This window comes from Ursus americanus, chromosome X (assembly GCF_024610735.1).
Source record: "Ursus americanus isolate L20-20 chromosome X, mUrsAme1.1.p, whole genome shotgun sequence".
In the NCBI taxonomy this organism is placed as follows: Eukaryota; Metazoa; Chordata; class Mammalia; order Carnivora; family Ursidae; genus Ursus; species Ursus americanus.
This window is the reverse complement of record NC_142164.1, coordinates 76,840,920-76,867,225: the sequence shown is the minus strand read 5'-3', so window position 1 is coordinate 76,867,225 and position 26,306 is coordinate 76,840,920. Positions and strand designations below refer to the sequence as shown.

The 26,306-nt window shown below is 42.4% G+C and overlaps 2 protein-coding genes and 1 pseudogene across 10 annotated transcripts in view; 1 reads left to right on the top strand and 2 right to left on the bottom strand.

The window, feature by feature from the left end:
• PFKFB1 (6-phosphofructo-2-kinase/fructose-2,6-biphosphatase 1) overlaps nt 1-15,653 on the bottom strand; it is an 86,705-nt gene extending 71,052 nt beyond the window's left edge. For 6 of the 9 annotated variants that reach the window (XR_015723270.1, XR_015723271.1, XR_015723272.1 and 3 more), the window contains exon 1: nt 9,560-9,715. Coding sequence is in view for 6 of the 9 variants with exons in the window: in XM_045793893.2 (XP_045649849.1) it covers nt 9,560-9,656 (97 nt within the window). In the remaining 3 variants the exon portion in view is untranslated. Of the gene's footprint in view, nt 1-9,559; nt 9,868-15,332 lie in introns of those variants that run through there. The other 3 variants (XM_087859539.1, XM_087859538.1, XM_087859537.1) reach the window with 3 other exon arrangements.
• Nucleotides 15,654-17,029: 1,376 nt separating this feature from the next.
• Nucleotides 17,030-26,126, top strand: APEX2 (apurinic/apyrimidinic endodeoxyribonuclease 2). The gene is made up of 6 exons (XM_045793881.2): nt 17,030-17,504; nt 18,534-18,617; nt 20,588-20,768; nt 21,313-21,459; nt 22,221-22,290; nt 24,850-26,126. The coding sequence occupies exons 1-6, from the start codon at nt 17,171-17,173 to the stop codon at nt 25,756-25,758; spliced, it is 1,725 nt and encodes a 574-aa protein (XP_045649837.1). The 5' UTR covers nt 17,030-17,170; the 3' UTR covers nt 25,759-26,126.
• On the bottom strand, nt 19,008-19,187 carry LOC123789960 (small EDRK-rich factor 2 pseudogene; annotated as a pseudogene).
• Nucleotides 26,127-26,306: the final 180 nt, after the last annotated feature.

The following is a 26,306-nucleotide window of genomic DNA, read 5'->3' as shown; positions in this document are numbered from 1 at the left end:
GCAGAGTTCCCAAGCATTGGAGTGGGGAAACCAGTTAGGGTCAGTGAGCCCAGGAGGGGGCTCTCAACTCGGTTTGCCATAAACCATGAACCACAGCTCAGTTTCAGTTGGGCAACAGCTCTCCGTGTGGGGGTCCTGCAAACAGTGGAAATGCGAGGACCCTCTGCCTTCCCCTGGGAGTGATGGTGCAGAAGCATGCATGACTGGGTTACCACTGTCCAGGGAGGGATGCTGCAAAGGACAGAAATGCAGCAATCCTCCACCTTCCCTGGGAGGATCAGTGTGGGCGTGCACTGCAGGAGACTGCAGAGTTTGGCACACACAAAAGTGAAGACTGCTTATCCCTGAAGGTTTACTGAAGAGAGGGGAGTGAGTGTGGAAGAGAGTCAGTGACATAGAAGACAAGTTGATGGAAAGGAAGGAATATGAGGAAAAGAGAGAAAAACAACTATTAGACCATGAGGGGAGACTTTGAGAAAACAGCGATATCATAAAGTGAAACAATATTAGAATTATTGGGGTGTCAGAGGAAGAAGAAAGAGGGAGAGGGACAGAAGGTATATTTGAGCAAATCATAGCTGAGAACTTCCCTAATCTGGGGAAGGAAACAGGCATGCCAGTCGAGGTAGAGAGGAACCCTCTCAAAATCAACAAAAATAGATCAACACCCTGACATATAATAGTGAAGCTTGCAAATTTCGGTGATAAAGAGAAAATCCTGAAAGCATCTCAAGACAAGAGGTTCTTTATCTACAGGGGTAGGAATATCAGTCTGCATCAGACCTATCCACAGAGACCTGGCAGGCCAGAAAGGGCTGGATGATATATTCAGGGTACTAAATGAGAAAAACATGCAGCCAAGAATACTGTATCCAGAAAGGCTGTCATTCAGAATGGAAGGAGAGATAAAGAGCTTCCAGGACAAACAGAAACTAAAAGAATATGTGAGCACTAAACCAGCCCTGCAAGAAATATTAAAGGGGATCCTCTAAGAGAAGAGAGAGCCCAAAAGTAACATAGACCAGAAAGAAACAGAGGCAATCTACAGAAACAGGGACTTTACAGGCAATAAAATGACACTAAATTCACGTTTCACTAGTTACTCCGAATGTAAATGGGCTAAATGCTCCAATCAAAAGACACAGGGTATCGGATTGGATAAAAAAGCAAGACCATCCACATGCTGTGTACAAGAGACTCATTTTGAACCTAAAGACGCCTCCAGATTGAAAGTGAGGGGGTGGAGAACCATTTATCATGCTAATGGACATCCAAAGAAAGCTGGGGTAGCAATCCTCATATCCAACAAATTAGATTTTAAACCAAATACTGTAGTAAGGGATGAAGAAGGGCAGTACATCACACTTAAAGTGTCTATCCAACATGAAGATCTAACAATTATAAATATTTATGCTCCTAACTTGGGAGTAGCCAATTATGTAGAACAATTAATGACCAAATTTTAAAAACACATTGATAATAATACAACAATAGTAGGGGACTTTAACACCCCACTCACAGCAAAGGACAGATCATCTAAGCAGAAGATCAACAATAGCAAAACTGTGAAAAAGGCCAAGATGTCCATTGACAGATGAATGGATAAAGAAGATGTGGTATATATATGTGTGTATGGTATATATATGTGTGGTATATATATGTGTGGTATATATGTGTGTATATATATGTGTGTGTATGGTATATATATGTGTGGTATATATATGTATATGTATATATACATATATATATGTATATATACATATATACGTATATATGTGTGTATATATATATGTGTGTATGGTATATATATGTGTGGTATATATATGTGTGGTATATATATGTGTGTATGGTATATATATGTGTGTGTGTGTGTATACACACACACACACACACTGCAATATTACTCAGCCATCAGAAAGGATGAATACTTAGCATTTACATCGACATGGATGGAACTGAAGGGTATTATGCTGAGCAAAATAATCCAACCAGAGAAAGACAATTATCATATAGTTTCGCTCATATGTGAATATAAGAAACAGCACAGAGGATCATAGGAGAAGGGAGGGAAAACTGAATGGGAAGTCATCAGAGAGGGAGACAAACCATGAGAGACTCTTAACTCTAGGAAACAAACTGAGGGTTGCTGGAGGGGAGGTGGGTGGGGAGGTGGGGTAACTGGGTGATGGGCATCAAGGAGGGTACATGATGTGATGAACACTGGGTGTTACATGAAACTGATAAATTATTGAACACTAAATCTGTAGCTAATGATGTACTATAAGTTGGCTAATTGAATTTAAATAAAAAAATAAATGATATACAAAATTTAAAAAAGAAAACATCAATGAAACCAGGAGACGGTTCTTTGAAAAAATCAATTAAATTGATAAACCTCTAGCCAGACTTGTCAAGAAAAACAGAGGAAGGATTCAAATAAATAAATTCACAAAGGAGAGAGGAGAAATAACAGCCAACACTACAGAAATACAAATACTATATGCCAAAAATTGGGCAAACTAGAGGAAATGATATGTTCCTAGAAATATATAAACTACTATACTGAAACAGGAAGAAATAGAAAACTTGAACAGAGCAATAACCAGCATAGAAACTGAATCAATAATCAAGAAACTCCAAACAAACAAAAGTCCAGAACCAGATGGCTTCACAGGTAAATTCTACCAAATATGGCCAAGAGACACATGAAAACATGTTCATCATCACTTACCATCAGGAAATGCAAATCAAAATTACAATAAGATATCACCTGTCAGCCTGGCTAAAATCAACAACACCAGAAATATCACGTGTTCAAAAGGATGTGAAGAAAAAGAAATCCTTTTGCACTGTTGGTGGGAATGCAAACTGGTATAGCCACTGTGGAAACAGTATGGAAATTCCTCAAAAAGTTAACAATGGAACTACCTTATGATCCAGCAATGGCACTAGTGGGTATTTAACCAAAGAATACAAGAGCACTCCTATGTTTATAGCAGCATTATTACAATACCCATGGTATGGATGCAACTCAATTATCCACTGATTGATGAATGGATAAAGAAAATGTGTTATATATTTATAAAAGGATATTATTCATGCATAAAAATGAATAAAATCTTGCCATTTGCAATGATGTGGATGGAACTAAAGAATACACTGCTAAGAAAAGTTAGTCAGTCATAGAGAGACTAACACCATATGACTTCATTCATATGTGGGATTTAAATAACAAAACAAGCAAAAGAAAAAAATAAGGGAGAGAGACAAAGCAAGAAGCAGATTCTTAATTATAGAGAAAAATCTGATGGTTACCAGAGTGGAGGGGGCAGGGCAGATGGGTGAAATTGTTGATGGAGATTAAGGAGTGCACTTGTTGTGATGAGCACAAGTGATGTATGGAAGTGTTGAATTACTATATTGTACACCTGAAATTAATATCACACTGTATGTTAATTACCTGGAATTTAAATAAAAACTAAAAAAACCCAATAACTTTGGATTAGACATTGGTTTCTGGGATCTGGTACCTAAAGCACAAGCAAGAAATGACAAAAAAAATGGGTAAATTGGATGTCATCAAAATTAAATTAAAATTTTAAATTTTTTTTTGCTTCCAAAGATACTATTAAGAAAGTGAAAAACCAACTCAGAATGGGAATAAATATTGGCAAATCATATATCTGATAAGACTCTAATTTTCAGAGTATATGAACAACTCATACAAATCAACCTTAACAAAAAGACAACTCTTGGGGCACCTGGATGGCACAGTCAGTTAAGTGTCTGACTCTTGGTTTTGGCTCAGGTCATGATCTCAGGGTCATGAGATTGAGCCCCACATCGGGCTTCACACCGAGTGCAGAGTCTGCTAAAGTTTCTTTCTCTTCCTCTCCCTCTGCCCCTCCCATCCGCTCACTCTCTCTCTCAAATAAATAAATAAATATAAATAAATAAATAAATATTTTTAAAAGGACAAGTAATCCAATTTAAAAATAGGCATTTCTCCAAAGAAGATATACAAATAGCCAATTAGTTTATGAAAAGATGCTCAACATCATAGTCAGTAAAATGCAAATGAGCATCATGAGATATCATTTCATACTCAAGATGGGTATAATTAAAAAAATGGACAATAACAAGTGTTAGTGAAGATACAGAGAAATTAGAACCCTCGTATGTTGCTTTGGGGATGTAAAACTTTGAAAAACAGTTTGGCAGTTCCTCAAAGCATCATAGATTGAGTTACCAGATGACTCAGCAATTCTTCTCCTAGGCATACATCCCAAAGAAACGAAAACATATGTCCACACAAAAACTTGCACAACAATGTTCATGGCAGCATATTCATAATTGCCAAAGGTGGGACCAACCCAAATGTCCATCAATTTATGAGTAGATAAACAGATGTAGTATAGCCATACAGTAGAATATCATGCAGTTATAAAAATAAGTACCTACACATGCTACTACATGGATTAACCTTGCAAACATTTTGCCCAATGAGAACAGGCAGGTACAAAAGGCTACATATTGTATGATTCCATTTGTAGGAAATGTCCAGAACAGGCAAATCTATAGAGACAATAAACAGATTAGTGGTTGCCAGGGGCTGAAGGAAAGGGGGATCTGGAATGACTCTAAAGAGTATGGGGTTTCTTTTGAGGGTGTTGAAAGTGTTCTGGAATTACTGGTGATAGTATACAACCATGTAAATATAATAAAAACCACTGAATTGTATATTTTTAAATGATTTATTTCACAGTGTGAATTATATCTCTATCAAAAACAATTTTTTAGAAAGCACAGGAAAAGTTATACCAAGCGAATATTAAGCTAAATAAAAGTAATGTAATAATATCAGAAAAACACTTGATTCTAGGGCAAAATGCCAAAGATACTAAATTACCAGAAATAATTTCCTTACATGTTGATAAAATATTAAATTCACCAGGAAGATACAGCTGTTGTAAATTTTTTAATAATTATTTACAGAGCTTCAAAACTGGCATAGTAACAAGGAGACAGCGATGAATTTTTCATATCAAAAGTAGACAATACCCCAGAAGAATGTAGAACATTTAAGCTAGATTAACAAACATGACGTAACTGAAGTATATACTACACTAAACCCAACTATAAAATGTGTATTTTTTCAAGTGCTTATGGAACATTTACCAAAAGCGACCTTTTGTTGGCCCATAAAGCATATCTAAATAGGTCTCAAAGAACTGAAATCATAAGTTTGTTCTCTGACAAGAATGTAATCAAACTGGAAATGGCAGGGGCACTGAACTGTCAAAACAGAAGCTGGCTGGCTGACAGGCACGAAATTCCTGGAGGCCTCCTGCTGTGTCAGGCATTAACCCTTTAGTTGCTAAATGGTGATTAGTAGGTCCCAGCAGTCCTGAGTAAAGGGCTAAGGTGCCCAGGGCAATGCGGTTAAGTGGTGGGGAAGCTAGGAAAGCCAGGAACAGTGTTTATTTACCAAATAATCTGGAAATATTTTAAAATCCTTATGTCCATACAATTATGCATCTGAAGAATATCAGTCTTATTTTTTTTTATCAGCCCTATTTAGTAGGTAAATTATAGCATCCGAGGCTTATCCTCAAAAACAGGAAAGTCTGAAAAATAATGAGCTGAGTATCTAACTCCAGAAGTTAAAAAAAAAAATCAAAAGAAAGTGAAAGAAATAGAATGATAAGAAAAAAAAGTTAAATAGAAAACAAAGACATAACGGCAAAGTAAAAAGCCAAAAGTTGATTATTTTTAAAAACTTGTAAAAGTGCCAAACTTCTGGCAAGATTGATCAAGGCGAGAACAAGAAGATACCAATAAACAATATTAGAACAAAAGAGAGGACATAACTGCAAATGCAACATTTAAAAATCCAACTATAAGAACTTCAAGCAAATTAATTTGAAAAGTGATATTAAGATAGAAAAATTTCTAGAAAACCATAACTTAACAATATTAACAAGTAGAAATAGCTACTGGAATGATTCTATAACCATTTAAAAGATTATATCAGTTAAAAATTTTTTTACAAAGAAGATAGCAGGCTCAGATGTTTTTATTTGGAAGTTGTGCCAAATATTTAAAGAACACATAGTTCCTTGGATGACCTCTGTCACAAAATAGAATGAAAGGAAATCATTCCCACTTCATTTTATGTCACTAAAATCAAATATAGAAACATGAGAACCATGGAAAAGTTACGAACCTAGCTCATTCATGAACAAAATACCAAATTCTTAAATAAAATATTGATGAACTAAATCCAGCAGTTTTTATTTATCCTAGGACTGCCAGACCAGTTTCACACAAGAAACATCTCTAGTATAATTCACATTAACAAATTAAAATAGAAAATTAACATGCCATCTCAAGAAATAGAGAAAACACTTTTAATAAAATTCATTAAAAAAAATCCTATTGGCAAACTAAGAATAAACTGGAACTTCCTTAACCTATTAAATGATATCTATAAAAAGCTACTGCAAATTTACTCAATGGTGAAACTAAAAACATTCCCTTTAAAATTAGGATCAACATAACAATGCACACTATTAACATTTCTATTCAGCACTGTACTTAAAATGGTGTGTCTGTGTTGGAGATGAGAGGTCCTAGGAGTGCAGTCTCAGAGAAAAAGAGATACAAAAATATAAAACTGGGAGGTGAAAAAAGAAAATTGTCATTTACACATAAATTTCAAACTTAATAAGAAAGTTTATCAGGTTTTCTAGTTACAAATGCAATACACAAAAACTACAATTATATTTGTATATATTAGCAATAAACTGCTATAAAATGTAATTTTCTAAAAAGGTATTGTTTACAATAGCAACAAGAAATAAAGGAATTTCTTATAATGATGTGCAAGTCCCTTCAAATTATAAAACTTCACTCGAATAACATGAAAAGGTTTTAAATAGTTGGGAGAGGCATAGTTTACAGAAGACTCAATGCCACGGAGATGTTAACTGTCCTTAAATTGATCTACAGATTGAAAGCAATTCCAATCAAAATCCCAAAATTCTGTGTGTGTGTGTGTGTGTGTGTGTGTGTGTGTGTGTGTGTGTGAGTAACTTGAAAAGCCGATTCCAAAATTTATGCAGAAAAAAAATTTTACTGCAGTCATAACCCCAAACTAGAAACTACCTAAATTTGCATCAACAGTTAGATGGATAGGGGCACCTGGGTGGCTCAGTTGGTTAAGCAGCTGCCTTCTACTCAGGTCCTGATACCAGGAGCCTGCAAGGAGCCCAGCATCAGGCTCCCTGCTCAGTGGGGAGTCTGCTTCTCCCTCTGCACCTCTCCCCTACTTGTGATCTCTCCCTCTCTCACTCTCTCTCTCTCTCAAATAAATAAATAAAATCTTTTAAAAAACAGATGGATAAACAAACCATGAGGTATTTGCAAAATATAGTACTACACAGCAAGGAGAATAAACAATATAACTACACGCAACAATAATACAGATGGCACATAAAACATTACATTGAATGAGAAAACAAGTCCAGATGAACATACACAGCTTTTCAAGCACTTTACACATGTTAATGCATTTAATTCTCAGAACATCATTGATTGTGTTCATCTCCTCACCCACTGTCCCCTTTGGAACCAGGCAGGCCTAGAGAGGATGCTCCAAGCAAAAGATGATTCAGATCTTTCAGTGGTACATAGACTCCCCAGCAAGGGAGGTGAGGCAGACATTTTCCAGGGTAGGATTAGGCAAACACTAAGTTTATTGTGTCTGTGGTCTGACATAATTCAGTCAATCACTAATGAGCAACCGTCTTGTGCACAGAGCCCATGCTTGCCTATGGTGAGTAGTAGACCAAGTGGAAGTAAAGCATTAAACATCTGCTACGTGCCAGGTTCTGAGCTTGGTGCTGAGGATATGATGGGAAGAAAGACTACACACCCACCTTCCTGTTTAAATAATAACTAACATTTATGGAGCACTTACTATGAGCTGGACATTCTAAGCATTTTATATATTTTACTCTCTAATCTTCATAACAACACTATTATTCACTTCTTTCTACAGATGAAGAAATGGAAGCACAGGGAGGAAAAGAGACTTGCCCAAAGTCACAGAGGCAGGAGATGGCAGAGCTGGGATTCAAACCTAGGCAGTCTGGATCCAGACCTCTGATTCACTGAATCATCCCAACAATACAGTGTGAGAAATAGTTACTAGTTCTGTTTTGAAGCAGAGGAAAGAGAGGCTCAGAACTAAAGTGAGCACATATTTGTTTTGCACCTCGGTGTGACAGAGACAATATTAGGTGATTTATGTATATTATTTCTGCAACCTGAAACAGTTCATGGGAATATAAGGGTCCTAACTCTGAAGGACCCAGGTATGCAGAGACTGGCTTTCCTGATTCTGTCTCATCCAGGCTCCTAGATTTCTAGATGAGTGAGTGAAACTGCTGGTGGAGAGAAGGAAAGAGAACAGGAGGCTGGGCTTTTTTTTTTTTTTTTGCCTCTTCCTCTTCTTCCTCCATCTACATCTTACATATTACATGCCATATTTAATATCCTACATCTTCCTGTATTCTCTAAGCAACTCCCTCTCCTCCCGATAGCACTGAGCCAGGACCTCCTCTAGCATTAGCATAATGGAAGCTTGGTCAGCTGGACCTCAAGATGTCTGGGTCCCACAGTCCACAGCTGTCTTACCTCTGCCTACCTCATGGCTCCTCAAGCCATTATCCTTGGGCTGGAAGCAACTTGGTCTACAACCATCCCCTGTTATCTATGGGAAATGGTATACTTCCATGTTTTAAAAAAATATTTACAAGTTTTGTTTGCTTCTCCTTTGTCCCTGCTTTCTGAAATTTTCAAAGTGAACATTACACAGTGGCCTGTTCCTGAGAGGCTGAGTGATTTTTCTCTCAAATTCCCAGAGCAGCAAAAGTGTCCATGTGTGCCAAGAAGGCAATGCAGGAGACAGGACACCCAGACTTTCCCAGCTTAAGACAGGTATAGACTTATTAGAAGAGCCTTGAGAAAAGGGAGGAGCAAAACTGACCAATGGCATGGTACTGTTGTATATCCAGCACCTGTTCCCTGAAAAATTATGCCAGGAACTATTACCTTATTTCACCCAAGCACTATCAGACAGGACCAATTTCTAGACACTTCAGTGAAGTCACCAAAATGAAACATTCTATGCTAGCACTGAACAATTACAAACTAAAAATGTCAAATTTCAAACAAGAAGCATTTCAAATAAGCTCTGGATAAGACAGAAAAAAAAAGTACCTAATCAAAAATCCCTTTAACTAAGATGGTCTTTACCTAATCTTCATTCTTTCTCTGTCCTTCATCTCCCTCTTTCTGTCTTTCTCTTGTTCTTTCTCTATCTTTTCTGACATTATCCTTTTGTTGTTCTACAGCTCTTTCATTCAGCTGCTTATCTAGTCCAACTTTCAGGTTGGGTTGGGGGTAGCTGTGGGAGGGGGCATGTCATTGCTCTTCATCTACACCCACTCTACCACCACCCACCTTGAAGCCCATGAAAGCAAACCACACTTACAGCCCCTCCTCCGCTGTAGCCCACTGCTGCCACTGCTGTGTGGAATCCAGATCTTCTGCAACCTGGTTTGGGTTAGCTCTCCCATCTCTCGAGACATCTTAGGCGTCACAGCTAATGACACCACTGTCCACAAGGTACTGCGCCTCACTTTCTGTCTTACTAGCTGTCTCTTCTGTTAATGTGGCCACAGCAGCAGGTGGACAGAGTTGGGACAGGGAGGTGCACTGGGCTTCTGAGCCCTCTGGCAGCCTGTCTCCAGCCCCCTCTCCTCTTTCCTAGTCCTTGCCTGACTTGCCTGCCTCTGCACCTGTATGTACCAGTGGGGGCTTGGGTGAAGAGAGAGAGGTTGGGCAGAGGTCAGCAGAGGCCTCTGAACTCCAAGGGCTGTGTACATAGGAGATAAGTTGGAGCCCAGCAAGGAAGGCAGCCAGCAAGACAGCCTAGGTCTGGCCAGTTACTTCCCTCCAATGAAGACAGGACTAGTAGAGTATGCAAATAAAAGATCAAAGATCATGTGCATATGTCCTGTGTAGGGTGGAAAAGGTAAAGGTGATGGAGGCAGTTCTCAGCAGCCTTTATAGCTTCAAAATAAAAAAAAAATGGGCCCAAGTAGAATGTCAAGTTCTAACCCAGAATCAGAGATCCACATCAGAAATTCAAGGTTCTCAAGTACAAACAAAATCCCTACTGAAAAATGCAATGTTTTGAGCTAGCAATCAAAAACCAGATCTGGAAGTAGAAGGTTCATTGTCTCACTGTTTCCCCCCACCCAAAATGTTATTGCTACTGTTGTCTTCCCCTGAATTCTGCTGCCTTTCCTACCACAGGGCCTCTCCCTTCTAAAATGTGTTGCTTGGGGGCACTCTTGGGAGCGATGGGCACTATCTGATCGTTATGTTCTCCCCAGCCAAGGCTAAATAAATTAGAGTAAACCTGACACCTAACACATGGCTGCCAGCTGCCATTAGGTACCCTAGGGAGAAAGGCATCATGATCTGATCCAGAAACTGACTACAGTTCTTCATGCCAAGCTGTGGCGATGGAGGCTTAGGGTGAAGGCTGCAGCAGGCTGAGCTTGGGGAGCAGGGAGCAATGACCTCAAAGTAGGACAAGTCCATAGGCCAGACCCATCCCACCCAGATGTGTCTACTTTACCTTCCCCCTTCCCCTGGGGGGAAAGAGCACATGTAATGACACAGCTTACCTGGAATATGTCCAAGTGTACTCTTACTTCATTCTTTTGCAACCTTCCCACCCCCTGATGAACCTCCAGTGATTGGCTACAAGGAATCTCAACTTTCTTCCATTGAACTGGGCGACATGGGGAACAAGCTCTTGGGTATAGAAATCTCCAATCCCTTTCCTCCAATGCTCTCTGCTGTACTTTGCCTTTTAAGAAGTTCCCTAAAAGTTTATTCTCAGTATCCTAGTCTATACAAAAGTTAGATTCCCTCCAGTTGTGTATAAATCATTCTAAACCTTCAATACATTTTGGAGCATGCCCATCTAAATGAATCTACTGAGGCAGAGACTCACAGTGGTTAACAGCAATGGGCTGTGGAGTCATACTACCTGAGTGGAATCCCACCTCCTCCCCCATTATGAGATCCTGGGCAGAACTTTTCTGTGCCTCAGTTTTTTCATCTGATAAGAGTATCTACCTACTTAAGGCTGTTGAAAACTCAACGTGTTAACACACATAAAGCAACCTGGGAAATGTTCAAAATACATTAGTTAACACCTATTCCCTTTGTGAAGTAAATGATAATCACCTCTTTGGCTAATCTGAACCTTCTAATGTAATGCTGGGTATACAAGAAACAATAAGGCGAATTTATAACATATAACAAAGGGTTAACATTTATAATAAAGAGCTCCTGCCAATCAATTAGAAAGATAAATTTACTTTTACTTTTTTGGTTTTGTGATACAGAAGGCCCTAAAAATCATTTCATCCAACCTTCTCTGGTAAGAAAATGGAGGCCTAGAGGGGCGCCTGGGTGGCACAGTGGTTGAGCGTCTGCCTTCGGCTCAGGGCGTGATCCCGGCATTGTGGGATCGAGCCCCACATTGGGCTCTTCTGCTATGGGCCTGCTTCTTCCTCTCCCACTCCCCCTGCTTGTGTTCCCTCTCTCGCTGGCTGTCTCTGTCTCTGTCGAATAAATAAATAAAATCTTAAAAAAAAAATGGAGGCCTAGAGAGGGGAAATATTTTCCTAAGGTCCTGTAGCAACCAAGTGCCCAAGTCAGGAGTAGAACACTGGGGATCTGCTTTTCCCAGTCCAAGGCTTTTTTTTTTTTTTTTGGTTAATTGATCAATTTAGCTTGATTTAAGAATATGGTATTCCAAATGATCTCGGAACGTTTAGAGTCTCAGAACTAGGCTTTGGAAGAGATACAACTCTCTTAATCCTAAAAACTCTCCTAATAAGTATTACTCTGCCAATGCTAATATTTTTTTTCCTCAGCATTGGCTTTGCTAGTTACTGAGTTGTTTTTTTTCTTTTACCAAAATTGCAATATTGCATATTTTGTGTTACTTTTTAAATTGAATTATAATTAACATACAGTGTTATATGAGTTTCAGGGATATAGTATAATTCAATAATTCTATGCATGTCTCAGTACTTATCTAGATAAGAGTACTCTAATCCCCTCAATCTATTCTACTCCTCCCCCATCTGCCTCATCTCTGGCATCTACCATTTTGTTCTCTGTATTTTTTTTTTTAAGATTTTATTTATTTATTCGACAGAGAGAGAGACAGCCAGCGAGAGAGGGAACACAAGCAGGGGGAGTGGGAGAGGAAGAAGCAGGCTCATAGCAGAAGAGCCTGATGTGGGGCTCGATCCTATAACGCCGGGATCACGCCCTGAGCCGAAGGCAGACGCTTAACCGCTGTGCCACCCAGGCGCCCCTGTTCTCTGTATTTAAGAGTGTGTTGTCTTTTTTTCTTCTTTGTTTGCTTCTTAAATTCCACAAATGAGTGAAATCAAACGATATTTGTCTTTTCTGACTGACTTATTTCATAATACTCTCTAGCTCCATCCCTGTCATTGCAAATGGCAAGATCTCATTCTTTTTTATGCTTGAGTAGTATTCCATTGTGTGTGTATGTGTGTGTGCATATATATCACATCTTCTTTACCCATTCAACTAGTGATGGACACCTGCGGGGCTTCCATATCTTAGCTTTGTAAATGAGGCTGCAATAAACATAGAGGTGCATATATCTTCTTGAGTTAGTGTTTTCATTTTCTTTGGGTAAATACCTAGTAGTGCAATTGCTAGATCATATGGTACTTCTATTTTTAATTTTTTGAGGAACCTCCATACTGTTTTCCACAGAGATTCCATCAATTTGCATTCCCACCAACAGAATATGAAGGTTTCTTTTTTTCCCACATCCTTGTCAACACTTGTTATTTCTTGTGTTTTTGATTTTAGTCATTCTGACAGATATAAGTTAATATCTCATTTTTATTTGCAATGCTAATAATCTTAATAATAACCCTTTACATGAATGTTTTCCATTGCCCACAAAATAACAACATATTCCATATCCTAGTTGCTCCTTACAAACATTCTCACTAGTCTCATAGGGAAACTAAGGTCTAGGGAGGGGAAGTAGCTTGTCCAAGGTAATTGAGCCAGTCACATGAACCCCCTTCTATGTTTACAGTTTTGTCCTCACGACCCTGCCAAGATGCAGAAAGATAATTTTAGCAGCAGGAAATCTGAGATAGGAGGCTAGCAGGCTATTGGCAAGGTCTGAAAGGGTAAACCTGGGGTCCAGGCTTGAAAACCCAAGTTAAAATTGCCTGGAACTGGAACTAGCTAGCTGGTTGGTTGTTGTTGTTGTTGTTGTGTTTTGTTTTATTTTGCTTTTGTGGTTGTGTGTGTGTTGTTTGTCTGGGTTTTTTGTTTGTTTGTTTGTTTGTTTTCCTCTGTTATCAACTTTGATCCCAGAAGCAGAACTAAACAAGCTTTATGGAAAGGTCTCAGAATGGCTGTTCTAAATCAAGCCCCAATATAATTCTCTAGCCATGTCTCTTTTTAGACCCCCATGCTTAAACTGCACTGGCTCACTCACTGAGTTCCCAAACATAACATATACTTTTTTTTTTTTAACTCTGGGCCTTTGCTTCACCTGAAATGCCTTCTCTTTCCTTCCATTCTCAATGAAATCTGACTCACTTTTCAAGAAGTGGTTCAATGTTACCTTCTCTGGGAAGCTTTCCCTATAACCTGGGACAGGCATTATCTTTGGTTCTCATATTGTCTATATGCTTCCATTTATCTGAGCAAGTATCCACCAGTTTTTACTTGTGTACTTCCTTACTAGACTGTAAGTTCCTTGAGGATGGGGACTAGATCTCAATTATCTGTGATTAGTGTTTCCAGTGTCCAGCTCAGGTCCTGGCAAAGAGGAGACACTTGCTCAATGAGTATTTGTACAATCTATATCTCTCTGCCCTAGATGAGATGAACAGGTAGACAAATAATCCCCATTCAGAAAGGTAAATGTTATAACTGAGATTTATGCATGGAACTGGCTGGGCAAACTAACTAGATCTGAAAGTATAAGGTGGTATCTACAAAGTTTCTCAACCTTGAATGGGGCAGAAGAGAATAAACAAAAGAATGAAGTCCCCTATCCCAAAAAGTCCAATTAACTGGTTGCAGAAAAAGAGTTCACTCAGGATCAGAGACTCACTCAAGACCAAGATCTGAACCACAAATTCTAAAATGGGGTTAACTCTAGAGAGAAAAAGCACACAGTGTGACTTCCTGAGGCCCACAGATCCTGACCATCCTCCCAAAGTATGGGGCGTGTAGGAGAATCCTATTAAAAGCACGATTAGGACCATACTGATCGGTTACAAAATCACAAATGGGGTATCTCTGTTAGTAATTCTTGGGAGTGTGTGTATAAATGCATTTTTGGGGGGTAAGGGTGTACAGGGGAGGCTGGCCACATGCTTATAGTTTATGTGCTGATACATGAGTATTAGGCCTTCTGTGGCAGCAGCCTAGGTACCACTTCCTTCTTAGCCACTGCCCTGGGTCACTATCTCCCCACTATATTCAGCCCCATGTCTGCAGCCCAAGGCTCACTGCATCCTAGTCCTAGGAGTGGCTCTCTACAGACCACAGTCATTCCGGGAGAAGAACAGCTGGAAGCCTGTGGGTGGTATTGCCTGTGGAGGCTACAGAAAAAAGAAAAAGCAGGATCACTAATCTCAGACAGAGCATGGAATTCCTGAAACATCTCCCAAAATTTGGTTCCTGTTTTCCTACTTCTCTTCATCTTGAGACAGCCCTCTGAAGGAAGTAGGCCAGGGACTTCAATTTCCATTTTAGTAAGGAGGTTACTGAAGCCCAGAGAAGGCGAAAATCTTGTTCAAAGTGCCACAGCAAACCAGACCTACTTTATACACCATTGGAGGGGTGAGAGATGTAATCCCTACCATCCAGTTCACTCAAAACTGGAATAGATCAAGATAGACTTCTAAAGGTGCTAGGGAACTGCCTTTTTAGTCAGTGTTCCACAAAGACAGGTGGGGATGGATGACACATAGGTAGGTAGATAGATAGATAGATAGATAGATAGATAGATAGATAATTAGATACAGATATCATCTTTTCCCCAACTTTCCCATACCTTTTAAGGTACTTCAAGTAACCCCTATATAAAGAAAATTTTCTGGAGAGCCTAAAGAATGGATTTGGATTTGTGTACCTCTATCTATTTTTCCTTCTGTCTCACCTACCTGTTCTCCTAGAGGTTTTTTCTTCCATCACTACTTATCCGACACACAGCTTTCTTGCATTTAGACCTTCAAAGCAGGTACAGGGATGGCTCAAAGAAGGAGTCTGGAGTCGTTGGTTGGTTCCTTGAAAAGGCTGTGGAAGCACCCTTGATAAGAGGGGCATGCGTGCGCTCTGTTGAAGTATCAGCTGTGTTAGTTGTCAAAGAAGTTCCTGAGCCACCCAGAGCCTTTTCTCATCAGGCCAACCATGTGTTCACCTTGCCCCAAAGGTCAGAACTAATATTAACAAGCAACTGCAGAATGGGGAAATTAAAACCAGCAATGTAGACAGGCAAGATCTGGATTTCCTCGGGGCTCAGTTTCAGATTGGTCTTCAGTGTAAATGGGCACGATCTCTTACTGGACAGTGATTTGGCAATATGAAGCAAGAGCAATAAAAATGTTAATTTCCTTTGTCCTAGTTATCCCACTCCTGGGACTCAATCCTGAGCCAATAACCGCCAAAGCATGAAAAAGCTCAAAGCACTAAAATTTTTATTTAATTGCAGAGCTATTTATCCTGATGGCAACAACTGTAAGGTAACCTTTAAGTTCTCTAGGTGGAAAAGCAGCTCCTTGGGTCTTTTCTGCAGACATGGAGGATGATGGCTCTAAGGCTATGGAATTCTGGGGAAAAATTATGCTGCAATTTGGGGTGAGGAACCTAAGAATGCAAAGTCATGCTTTTCCTTGGACATTGGGCATGTCTACCCTTCCTATTTTTGTGTTCTCAAAAACAAGTCACTAATCTGTTGCTCTTGCATTTGCCCTGTGTTTGTTTATTAAGTTAGGAAATATTTATTGACTCCTAATATATGCTGTACCCTAGATTAGATGATGGGGCTAACAAGATAGATCGGACATGGTCATTACTCTCAAGTGGCTGGCAGTTGTGTGACAGAAACAGAAATCAATGGTAGCTGTGCGTTGAGATAAGTGCTGTGACAGAATGGACCAGAGGGTGCTGTGGGGGCCCAAAGTTAAAGACCTAACTGGGGAGGTGTGTGGGTGTTAGGAAAAACTTATTCAGGAAAGTATTCCTTGAGCTGATTAAGATAGGCTCTACCTTTGAATCCTGGCTCTACCACTTCTTTGAGACTGGGGTGAATTCACTCATTCTGTCATACTTAGCCTTAATACCCCATTACAGGGTTGTCCAGAGAATGAAATAATGCATACGGAAGAGCCATGGGGTACATTGGAACACAGTGCTGCTCTGGAGCTTGGGTAGCGCACTTAAATACCCTGGGTCTCGATTTTACTCATCTGAGAAATGGAGCCACGAACATGTATGTGGTTGGGCCATGTCCTTAGGAATGTTCAGGCCCAAGACAAATAATGGCTATAAGGTGGGCTTGAGACAGCTTCCTCTCTTCCCCTCCCCTTGCCCTATAAGGCCAGGGGCCTTCCCCTAAGTCTAATTCCCTAGAACACTTCTTACTGCTCCCCGAAGCTGCGCGGTTCCTTCGAGCCTTCCCTCTCCCACCCAAGCACAGTTACAACAATTACTCCCAGGATGCCAGTGGCGCACTTAGAGGTAAGGTCAGTCGCACTGGGGGCGGGGCTTCGGTTGCCGCGCGGTTTCGTCCAAGGTTCCGCTGCTTAAAAAGTGGCGAAGTCCCATCTGTAAGTCATTGGAAGCACCTAAGGGGCTTGTGAGCAGTCCGGAAAGCCATACGACTTTGGTGCTTTGGCCCGTACGCAGCGGGAGGAGGAGGAGCCTAACTGGAGGACTTCCTCTTGCCATTCATTCCTCCTAGCCGGTGGCACCACCCCATCAACTTCCGCTCCTTCCGCAAATGAGAACTGAGGGGATCGAAGCCCTGCCCCACCCTCGCCGACCAGTTCGTGGCGCGCAAGAGAACGTATCCGCCAGTGCGCGCGGAAGGCGGGATCTGGCCTGCTTGGAGGTGTCCAGCCATCCTGTGTCCCCTAGGTTGGGCGCGGACTGTGAGGTGTTGCAGTTCGCCGTCAAGATGTTGCGCATGGTGAGCTGGAACATCAATGGGATCCGGAGCCCCCTGCAAGGGATGGTATACGAGGAGCCCAGCAACTGTGCCGCCATGGCCATGGGGCGCATTTTGGACAAGCTGGATGCCGACATCGTCTGCCTTCAGGAGACCAAAGTGACGAGTGAGCGCTCAAAAATCCAGGATCCCTACCATACTTTATCTTTTCCAGTAACTTTTGTACCCTGCTTAATCTCATTTTACTTTACCATTTCTCTATCCGTAGAGCCCTCCTCTTAGACCCAGTTCAGAATCCTGATCTCCTCCCCCTAAACCCCTATTTCTCACTCCAGTTTGATGTCTTAATTCCCACTACGTCTCCTGCCCTCAGCAGAACCTTAATTCCCTCACCCATGCAACCTTGTTCCTCGCACTGATCCTCTAATTCCCACTCATTCTCCTGCCCCAGCTCAGTACCCCAAATTTCCTCCTCCTCGCACACTGTCCAGCTCCAACTCCCAAGTTAGGTCCACCAATTTCCCTTCCCTGGCCCCAGCTCAGATCCTTTAATTCCCACCCCATCTTTGCCCCCAGCTCAGACTCTCTGATTTCTTCCTTTTTACCTGTCCCTCTCAGATCCTCAGTTCTCTCCTCAGATCCCCTAGAGCTCTACCCGCATTTCTCCTTCCCAGCCTCAGAACCTCTTGTAATTTCTATCTCATGTCCCACGCCAAGGTTAGATCCCCTAGTTCCCTCTCTCTCCCACACTAGCTCAACACCTCCCATTCCTTCCCTCTCCCTTGCACCCCCCTCTAAGACCCTCTAACAACTTTTTCCTCCATCCCCAGTTCAGATCCTCTAATTGCCTCCCTCTCCTATCTCATATCCCCAGCTCAGATTTCCAGTTCTCCCTCCCATATTCCCATTTTGCACCTCCAGCTCCCTCCATTCACCTAATCACTGGCTTCCTCCCACCTAATTTCCCTCCTCCCATTCCATAGCCTACCCCCTTCTTATTCTGATATTAATTCCCTCGCTAGTCCCCACTTTTCTAGCTCCTCCTTTAATCATAGATACTTCATTTTCCCTCCCAGCTCTGGCTCTGATGTGTGCAAGGAAGTAGCCTACAACTTTAATTCCAGACCTTTCTGTGTCCTGGGCCCTACTTTTATCTCTGACACAATCTTACATCTTTTTTTTTTTTTTTTTGTAGGGGATGTGCTGACAGAGCCCCTGGCTATCATTGAGGGCTATAACTCCTATTTCAGCTTCAGCCGCAACCGCAGTGGCTATTCTGGTAAATGGGGCTTTCTGGGGATTTTAAATTAGTGATGGAGGCAGGTTGGGGGTGAAGAATTTCCAGTATTTGATGAGAAGTTAATAAGAAACTCAGGCTTTTATTTTTAAAAGTTTTTTGAAATTACAAAGCTGCTTTTAATACTTTGGGGTGAGCCCCACAGAAATAAAAAATACTGGGAAGGGGTAACCCCCCACTGCCAGGATGGTCCACAGGAAGAGAGGCTACCTGAGAGGAAGGAAGCGCAAAAGGGATCCATTGCAGACTCAGGGCAAAAGGAATGCCGTTGGTGCTGGGACCTCTGAGCACTACAGGAGAAAACTTGAGCATGGTGGGACTGGCTCCAGGTACACAGGGAAGGTCAAGAGGGTTGGACACGAAGCCACAAAGCTACTTGGGTTCCTCCTTCTTCTCGTTTGCCTATTTCTGCTTCTGCTGAATGACCTCTGAGTCCTTCTGCTTGCAGATGTCAGCAGAAAGCCTGTCATCTTGGCACTTTCCCTTAACCTAGTAGCTCTGCTTTTTCATATTCTTCTGGCAGTTGAGCTAACGCTGGTTACCGTGGGTCATGATGAGGGCAGCAGCTCTGGCCTACCTCTGTTGCATCCCTTCGCTCTGTCCGATGTTGCAGGCCCCCCAGGCTTTTGTTCCGCAGAGCTAAAGTCACATAAAGCTACGTGAAGGATAGTTTTTATGTGTAAAATTATCCTATTTGACTTTGGAAACACAGTCAGCTGTGTGGTAGTTAATCGTATGAGCTCTGGAGCCAGACTGCCTGGGTTTGAATCCTACCTCACTTCCTAGCTGTGTACCCTCTGGCAGGTTAGTCAACCTCTTTATGCTGTAGGTTTCTCAGCTGAGAAATGGAGATAATGCCTACCACCTAGGGCTAGTACAGGCATACCTTGTTTTGTATGTATATATATGGTTATATATATATATATGTATGCATATACTTATATATAAACTTATATGTAAATAAGTATATGAATTTACATATCTATATATAAATATATTTTTATGTATACACATATATGTAAAACAGTTCACTTTATTGTGTTTTGTAGATACTGCATATTTTATAAATTGAAGATTTTATGGCAACCCTGTGTTGCAAATCTCTTGGCAGTATTTTTCCAGCAACATTTGCTCACTTCATGTCTCTTTGTCACTTTTTGGTAATTCTTACAATATTTCAAACTTTTAAAATTATATCTGTTATGGTGATCTGTGATCAGTGCTTGCAACTTGCTAAAAGCTCAGATGACAGCATTTTTTAGCAATAAAGTATTTTTTTAGTTAAGGCATATATGTTGTTTTTTTAAGACCTAATGTTATTGCACATTTAATAGACTGTAGTATAGTGACATCATTTTTATCTGCACTGGGAAACCAAAATATTCATTTGACTTGCTTCACTACAGTATTTGCTTTTTGTGGTGTTTTGGAACTGAACTCACAGTATATTGGGGTATGCCTGTATGAGGATTAAACAAATTAGTCCATGTGATAATAATAATAGCTAACATTTTTTGAGCACTTACCATGTGTCCTTGTAAAACACTTAGACTATTAGCTATTACTGTTCTGTGGCTTTTTTGTTTTTTTAAATTTTTTAAAGATTTTATTTATTTGACAGAGAGAGAGAACACAAGCAGGGGGAGCAGCAGGGGGAGAGAGCTGAGTAGGGACCCCAATGCGGAGCTTGATCCCAGGATCCTGGGATCATGACCTGAGCCGAAGGCAGGCACTTAACCGACTCAGCCTTCCAGGCGCGACGGAACTGAGACTCCAGGGTTTGAGTAGAATTGCCTCAGTCTCTTGGGAGCCATCTGTGGCCCTTGAGTTGGGAGAATTGTCAAAACAGCCACAGTAGATGAAGATGACTCAGGTGACCTATGTGGGGGCAACAAGCTGTGCAATAGGCTGTTGGCATCGAGGCCCATTCAGAGTATCCTGTCTGTCTCCAGGTGTAGCCACCTTCTGTAAGGACAGCGCTACTCCCATGGCTGCTGAAGAAGGCCTGAGTGGCCTACTTGCCACTCATAATGGGGACGTGGGTTGCTATGGAAACATGGATGAATTCACCCAAGAGGAGCTTCGGGCTCTGGATAGTGAGGGCCGGGCCCTCCTCACACAACACAAGATCCGGTAATAGCCCACATTCCCCTGTCGCTGAGCACTGCTGCTTCTACTCTTAGTGTGGTGATTCTGAGGCTCACCTTACAAGCCTAGATTCATCATGGAAAATGTCCCAGATTTGCCTTTCTTGGACTCTAGTTCTGGCTGGGTTACTCACTGTGTGACCTCGGGCAAATCATGTTCCCCTCTGAGCTTTGAGTTCCCCATCCCTACAGTGGGGAACTGGCTGGGAGGTCCAGCTCTCTTATTACCACAGGCACCTCAAAGGCAACTTAGCACAACTCATCACCCCAAGTTGCTGTTTTTCTGGGTGTCCTGTCATTGTGAATGGCAGCATCATCACCTGGTTTACCTGGCTGTTACCCTAGATGCCCCTCCCCCTGCCTTACCTGTAGTCAGTCCCCAAGTCCTGTGCATGCCAGTACATTTCATGTCTTTCTGTCCCCTTCTTCATATCCATCCCACAGGCAACCATTAAGTGGGAGCCACATGGTGTGGGGAAAGGGAGGCTTGGAAATGACCTTTTCTTTGTGTGTGGGTCTCTTTTCCTCAGGACATGGGAAGGGAAAGAGAAGACCTTGACCCTAATCAACGTGTACTGCCCCCACGCGGATGCTGGGAAACCTGAGCGGCTGTCCTTTAAAATGCGTTTCTATCGCTTGCTGCAGATCCGAGCAGAAGCCCTCCTAGCAGCGGGCAGGTATTGTAAGCCTGGGTGGTACTTGAGCTTGTTCTAGGTGCCCAACCCATTTAGGTGTCAAGCTCCATTGGAAGGAATATGGGATCTTTGTCTTTTGAGTTCCTTTACAGCCTATTTGGAGACACCAGCATGCTTGCCTGAATGGGCTCTGCTCTGTATGAGCTGTGAGGACCAGGTAAAGTGATATAAATATGGGTTTTGTACCCAGATACCTCTAAGCCCCTGTCCTGGCTCCTTTTACTCGCTATGAGTCCTGAGGCTAGTTCTCCTTTTATTTTCTCTTTTTAAGTGAGTGTATGAATCCCTACCTTACAGTATAATTTTAAGGATGAAATGAGATGAAGAAGGTAAAGTGCCTGGGAGCAAATGAAAAGTCTTGTCCCAGGGAAGAACAGGAAAGTGAGGGTGGGTTAGAGTAATCAAGGGATGCTTCCTAAAAGAAGTACCTGGGTTCAACTTTGAAGGACCAGAAAGATGCCATTATGTAGAGATCAATGAGATGATCATGTCAGATAGGGAATGATGTCATCTTTGGAGATCAGAATTGGGTTGGTCAGGTATTAAATGTAGCAAGGGGTTATGCTAAGATTGGAGAGGTAGGCTGCTATGCATTGCTGTGGGCTCCCACCTTGGCTTCAATGTGTGAGAAGGGACTGATCTCAGCTCTTGGTCCTAGAAGAAAGTAGATGGGCCAGGACTACTGAATGTCTCTTGAATGTCTCTTGAATGTCTATTTGATAATCCCATGTCATGTTTTTTAGCCATGTGATCATTCTGGGTGACCTGAATACAGCCCACCGCCCCATTGACCACTGGGATGCAGTCAACCTGGTAAGGCTCTTCCAGGCCCCTTTCCTCACTTCTGACTGTGGTTCTGTTTAGCCAGCCAACCAATGCTGGATTTTGGGTCCAAGGGTAGCTTCCTTCATGGAAAAGCAGAGCTTAGTTTGAAATAACTATTCTCAAAGCACTGAGGATTGTTCATTCATTCAGGAGACATTACTGTCTGGCCCTTGGCTTGGTCCTGAGCCATGTGCTGAGGACTCAGTTACCAGTCATTTCTGGCTCTTGGCCCCTCAGAGGTTTCAGCATGGTAGGGGGCTATGGACTTATGGCCAGCCAATTACAGAAAGGTATTTTCAGGGCTGAAGCAGAGATGGCAGGCCAGGAGTCTAGGGGAGCCTGGAGAAATGGGATTCCTGGGCCAGTCTAGACCTTAGGGAGGCATCTGAAAATGGTTGAATTTTAAAAGATGAGTAAAACAGAGCTTTGGGCCTGGGGGAAGGAAGTCATTCTAGCTGGAGCAAAGGCTGCAAGGTGAGAATTTGCTTGGTATGCATGATGAACTGCAAGTCCCATTCTTCTTAGGGGTTGACAGGGGAAGGGAAGTGAGTGGCAAGAGATGGGGTGAGAAAGTCCTTTGGGGGCCAGGTTTCGAGGTCCTTGAATTCCACTTTGCCTTGATCATTTCCCTAATACACTGTTTCCTGCTTGTGAACTTTCAGTACCTCCCTGTTACCTCTGCAATGCAGAGAAAACATCTAAGCATGGATTGAAGACTTTTTCTGGACTCTTCCCAATCTCTATTTGCATCCTCGGTACCCCTACACACTGTCCACTCCAGCTAGGTTGTCTCCTCTCAGTCCATTGCAAAAGTTACTTTCATTTTGACTTTTCTCACTGTACCCTCTGTCTTTTTTTATTGTATGAACCTTTCATCTTTGAGTCCTTCTAAGCCAATGGTTCTCATTCCCTGACAGCACATTAGAACAAGGAACTTTTACATGACTATTAATACCTTGGTGCCACCCCAGACCAAATAAATCAGAATCTTTTGGGTATGGGGCAAGGGTAGCAGTATATTTCACAAGGTCCCAGGCTGATTTTATTGTATAGTCAGGCTTGAGAACCACTGCACTAAAATCTACAAGCCAGTTCTCATCTTAGCTTGCCTCCTGAGGGGAGTGATTAGTAACTTACGCCGGCATAGTCCAACTCAGCATTGGGCTTGGCTCAAAGAAGGGGCTGTAGGAAGAGTCTTTTTGATTAGTTTGCAGAAGAGCCACATAAACAAATGTGGCTCCCAGTTGGGAAAATGAACAGAAATGAGATAATGAAAGAATGGTGGTGGTGGTGGTGGTATGATAGAGAAGAGAGTGTACAAAGTGCGAGTCTTCAGTCCCTTCCTACCTTATTTCTCATCAGACGTTTACTCAGTCTGTTCTTTCTGCTTCGTGCAATAGTGTCATATAACTTTATGCCTTTTCTTCTTAGTTCAGAACTATCATAAATCTCTCAAGTACACCTCTTACATTCTTCCTTCCAGGAAAAGAGAACTAATAGTACCAGTCACATGACAAACACAGTCTTTCCAAAATAGCAGAATATGTCCACTTCCCGAAAGACTGGCTTTTGTAGTCTTCATCTCCCCTCAATTCCCCTTGGCTACTATAGCCAGAAGCCTGGGAATTATGTTAGTATTGTCCTTCCTCTCTACCCCCATTTCCTACATTCAGCTAATCAGTGAGTACTGTTGATTTTAGTTCCAAACCGTCTCTTAATTTCATTTTTCTTTGTCTCCTCTGGCTCTACCCTAGTCTAAGTGATTATCATCTCTTGCTAACATGGACTATGATAGTTATCTCCTGCCAGTCTGCTGGTCCCTAGTCGGGTCTCCCCTTGTCTTTTGGGTTTGTGCTTCCTCTCTCCACAGGCCCATTACAGAGGCTGCACTCTCAATTTATAACACCCTCTGCCTGGGTTGCTCCTACTCAGCCTTCACTTTCCAGCTCCAGATCACTTCCTGAAAGGAAGCCTCATTGGTCCCCTGGAAGAGCTCAGGTGCCCACTTTATCCCTTGTATCATGCCTTTCACATAATCAGTGTTCTTTGAACGTTTTTTCATTGAATGGGTGGGCCAGGTGGATTGGATGGATGGGTGAATTGGGGATGAGAGCCAAAGGAAGTATTTAGGTATGGATTTCTGGAGCTCCTCAGCTGAGGAGTTTGTGGGGAAGAGAAGAGATGGTCTCTGAGACCTTTGACACACAAAATAAGCCAAATAGTTCCAGAGGGTTTAAAAGAAAAGGTAACAGTTTTCTTAAGTCCTAATCCCAGCCCTGCTTCCTAGAGGTAACCACTTTTAACTTCCTGCTTTCCATCCTTTTCGTGAGCAGTTCTGAGAATTGCTTTGATTAATCAAATGACAAGCTTTCAGATTTGACATTTAATCCCAGCTCTACCAGTTCTGGACCCTGTGACCCTGAGTAGTAGTCTTTTTTGGAACAATCACATTTTCTTGTCTGAAAAATGAAGCAGTTAGTCTAAGTCTCTTCCAGGTGTAGGCATCTAGTTTTGCCTCTGTCTTCATCCCCCTCCCCCCTTCTCCAGGAATGCTTTGAAGAGGACCCAGGGCGCAAGTGGATGGACGGCTTGCTCAGTAACCTGGGATGCCAGGCTGGGTCCCATGTACGGCCCTTCATTGATAGCTACCGCTGCTTCCAGCCAAAGCAGGAGGGGGCATTCACCTGCTGGTCAGCAGTCAGTGGTGCTCGCCATCTGAATTACGGCTCCCGGCTTGACTATGTGCTGGGGGACCGGACCCTGGTAATAGACACCTTCCAGGACTCCTTCCGGCTGCCTGAGGTGATGGGCTCTGACCATTGTCCCGTGGGTGCAGTCTTGAGTGTGTCCTCTATGCCAGCAAAACAGTGCCCACCTCTGTGCACCCGCTTCCTCCCTGAGTTTGCGGGCACCCAGCTCAAGATCCTTCGCTTCCTGGTTCGTCTCAAACAAGATCCTGTTTTCAAGCATTCAGCACTGCGACTTGGCAAACAAACCCAGGTACAGATGCACCAAAATAAAGCCCGTGTGCGCTCAGCCAGGCCTCGGCCAAGTCATGCTGGCTCCAGCAGAGGCCAAAAAAACCTGACAAACTACTTCCAGCCATCCTCCAGTCGTCCCCAAGTTTCTCCTATCTTGGAGCTTCCTAGTGTGGGTGCCCTCATGACCCCAAAGACTTTAGAAGAGGAGGCGATGGCCAGAGTGGTGGAGGGGCAGGCCAGTGTTTCAGAGGCCAAGGATGAAAAGGAGGTACGGACTTCTTTTTGGAAGTCTGTGCTGGGGGGGCCCTCGCCCATGCCCCTCTGTGGGGGGCACAGGGAGCCATGTGTGATGCGAACTGTGAAGAAGCCAGGACCCAATCTGGGCCGCCACTTCTATATGTGTGCCAGGCCCCAGGGTCCTCCCACTGACCCTTCCTCCCGCTGCAACTTCTTCCTCTGGAGCAGGCCCAGCTGAACCAACCCAAGGTACACATGCCTGGCATGGTCAACCCTGTACATAATCTGAAGCCAGCTCCCTCCTAAGCTGCCTCTCTCTCCCCCAAGGATTCCTCCTCCTCTTCCACTTTCCTGAAAAACCCTTCCTTTCCTCTTCCTCTTTCTCCTTTAAGGCCTCTCTGACTCTCTCTTCTTCCTGCTTAGCTCCTCCTCATTGGTGAGCTTCTTATTCCTTTAATGTTGCGACCCAGTTCCCCACCCTACTTCCCACCTTCCTGTCAGAAATGCACAGGAACCAGTTGCCTCAGGAAGTTGATTTTAAACCCTTTTCTTTCTTGCTGAGAAATATATCTGTGTCTAAATAAAGTCTGTGTTTTTGTTTTAGCACACCATGTCCTGTAGACATTTTGGATGTGCTTCATGAGGTTGAATGAGACATTATCTCAGCACTAGGTTTACCAGCTGCCTGTAGCCTGATGATACAACTCCTAGGAAGGGGGGAGGAAGGAGGAGTGGTACTCACCTTAAAGGTGCTCTGTTGAGTTTTAAGGGTTCCCTGCGCTGCTG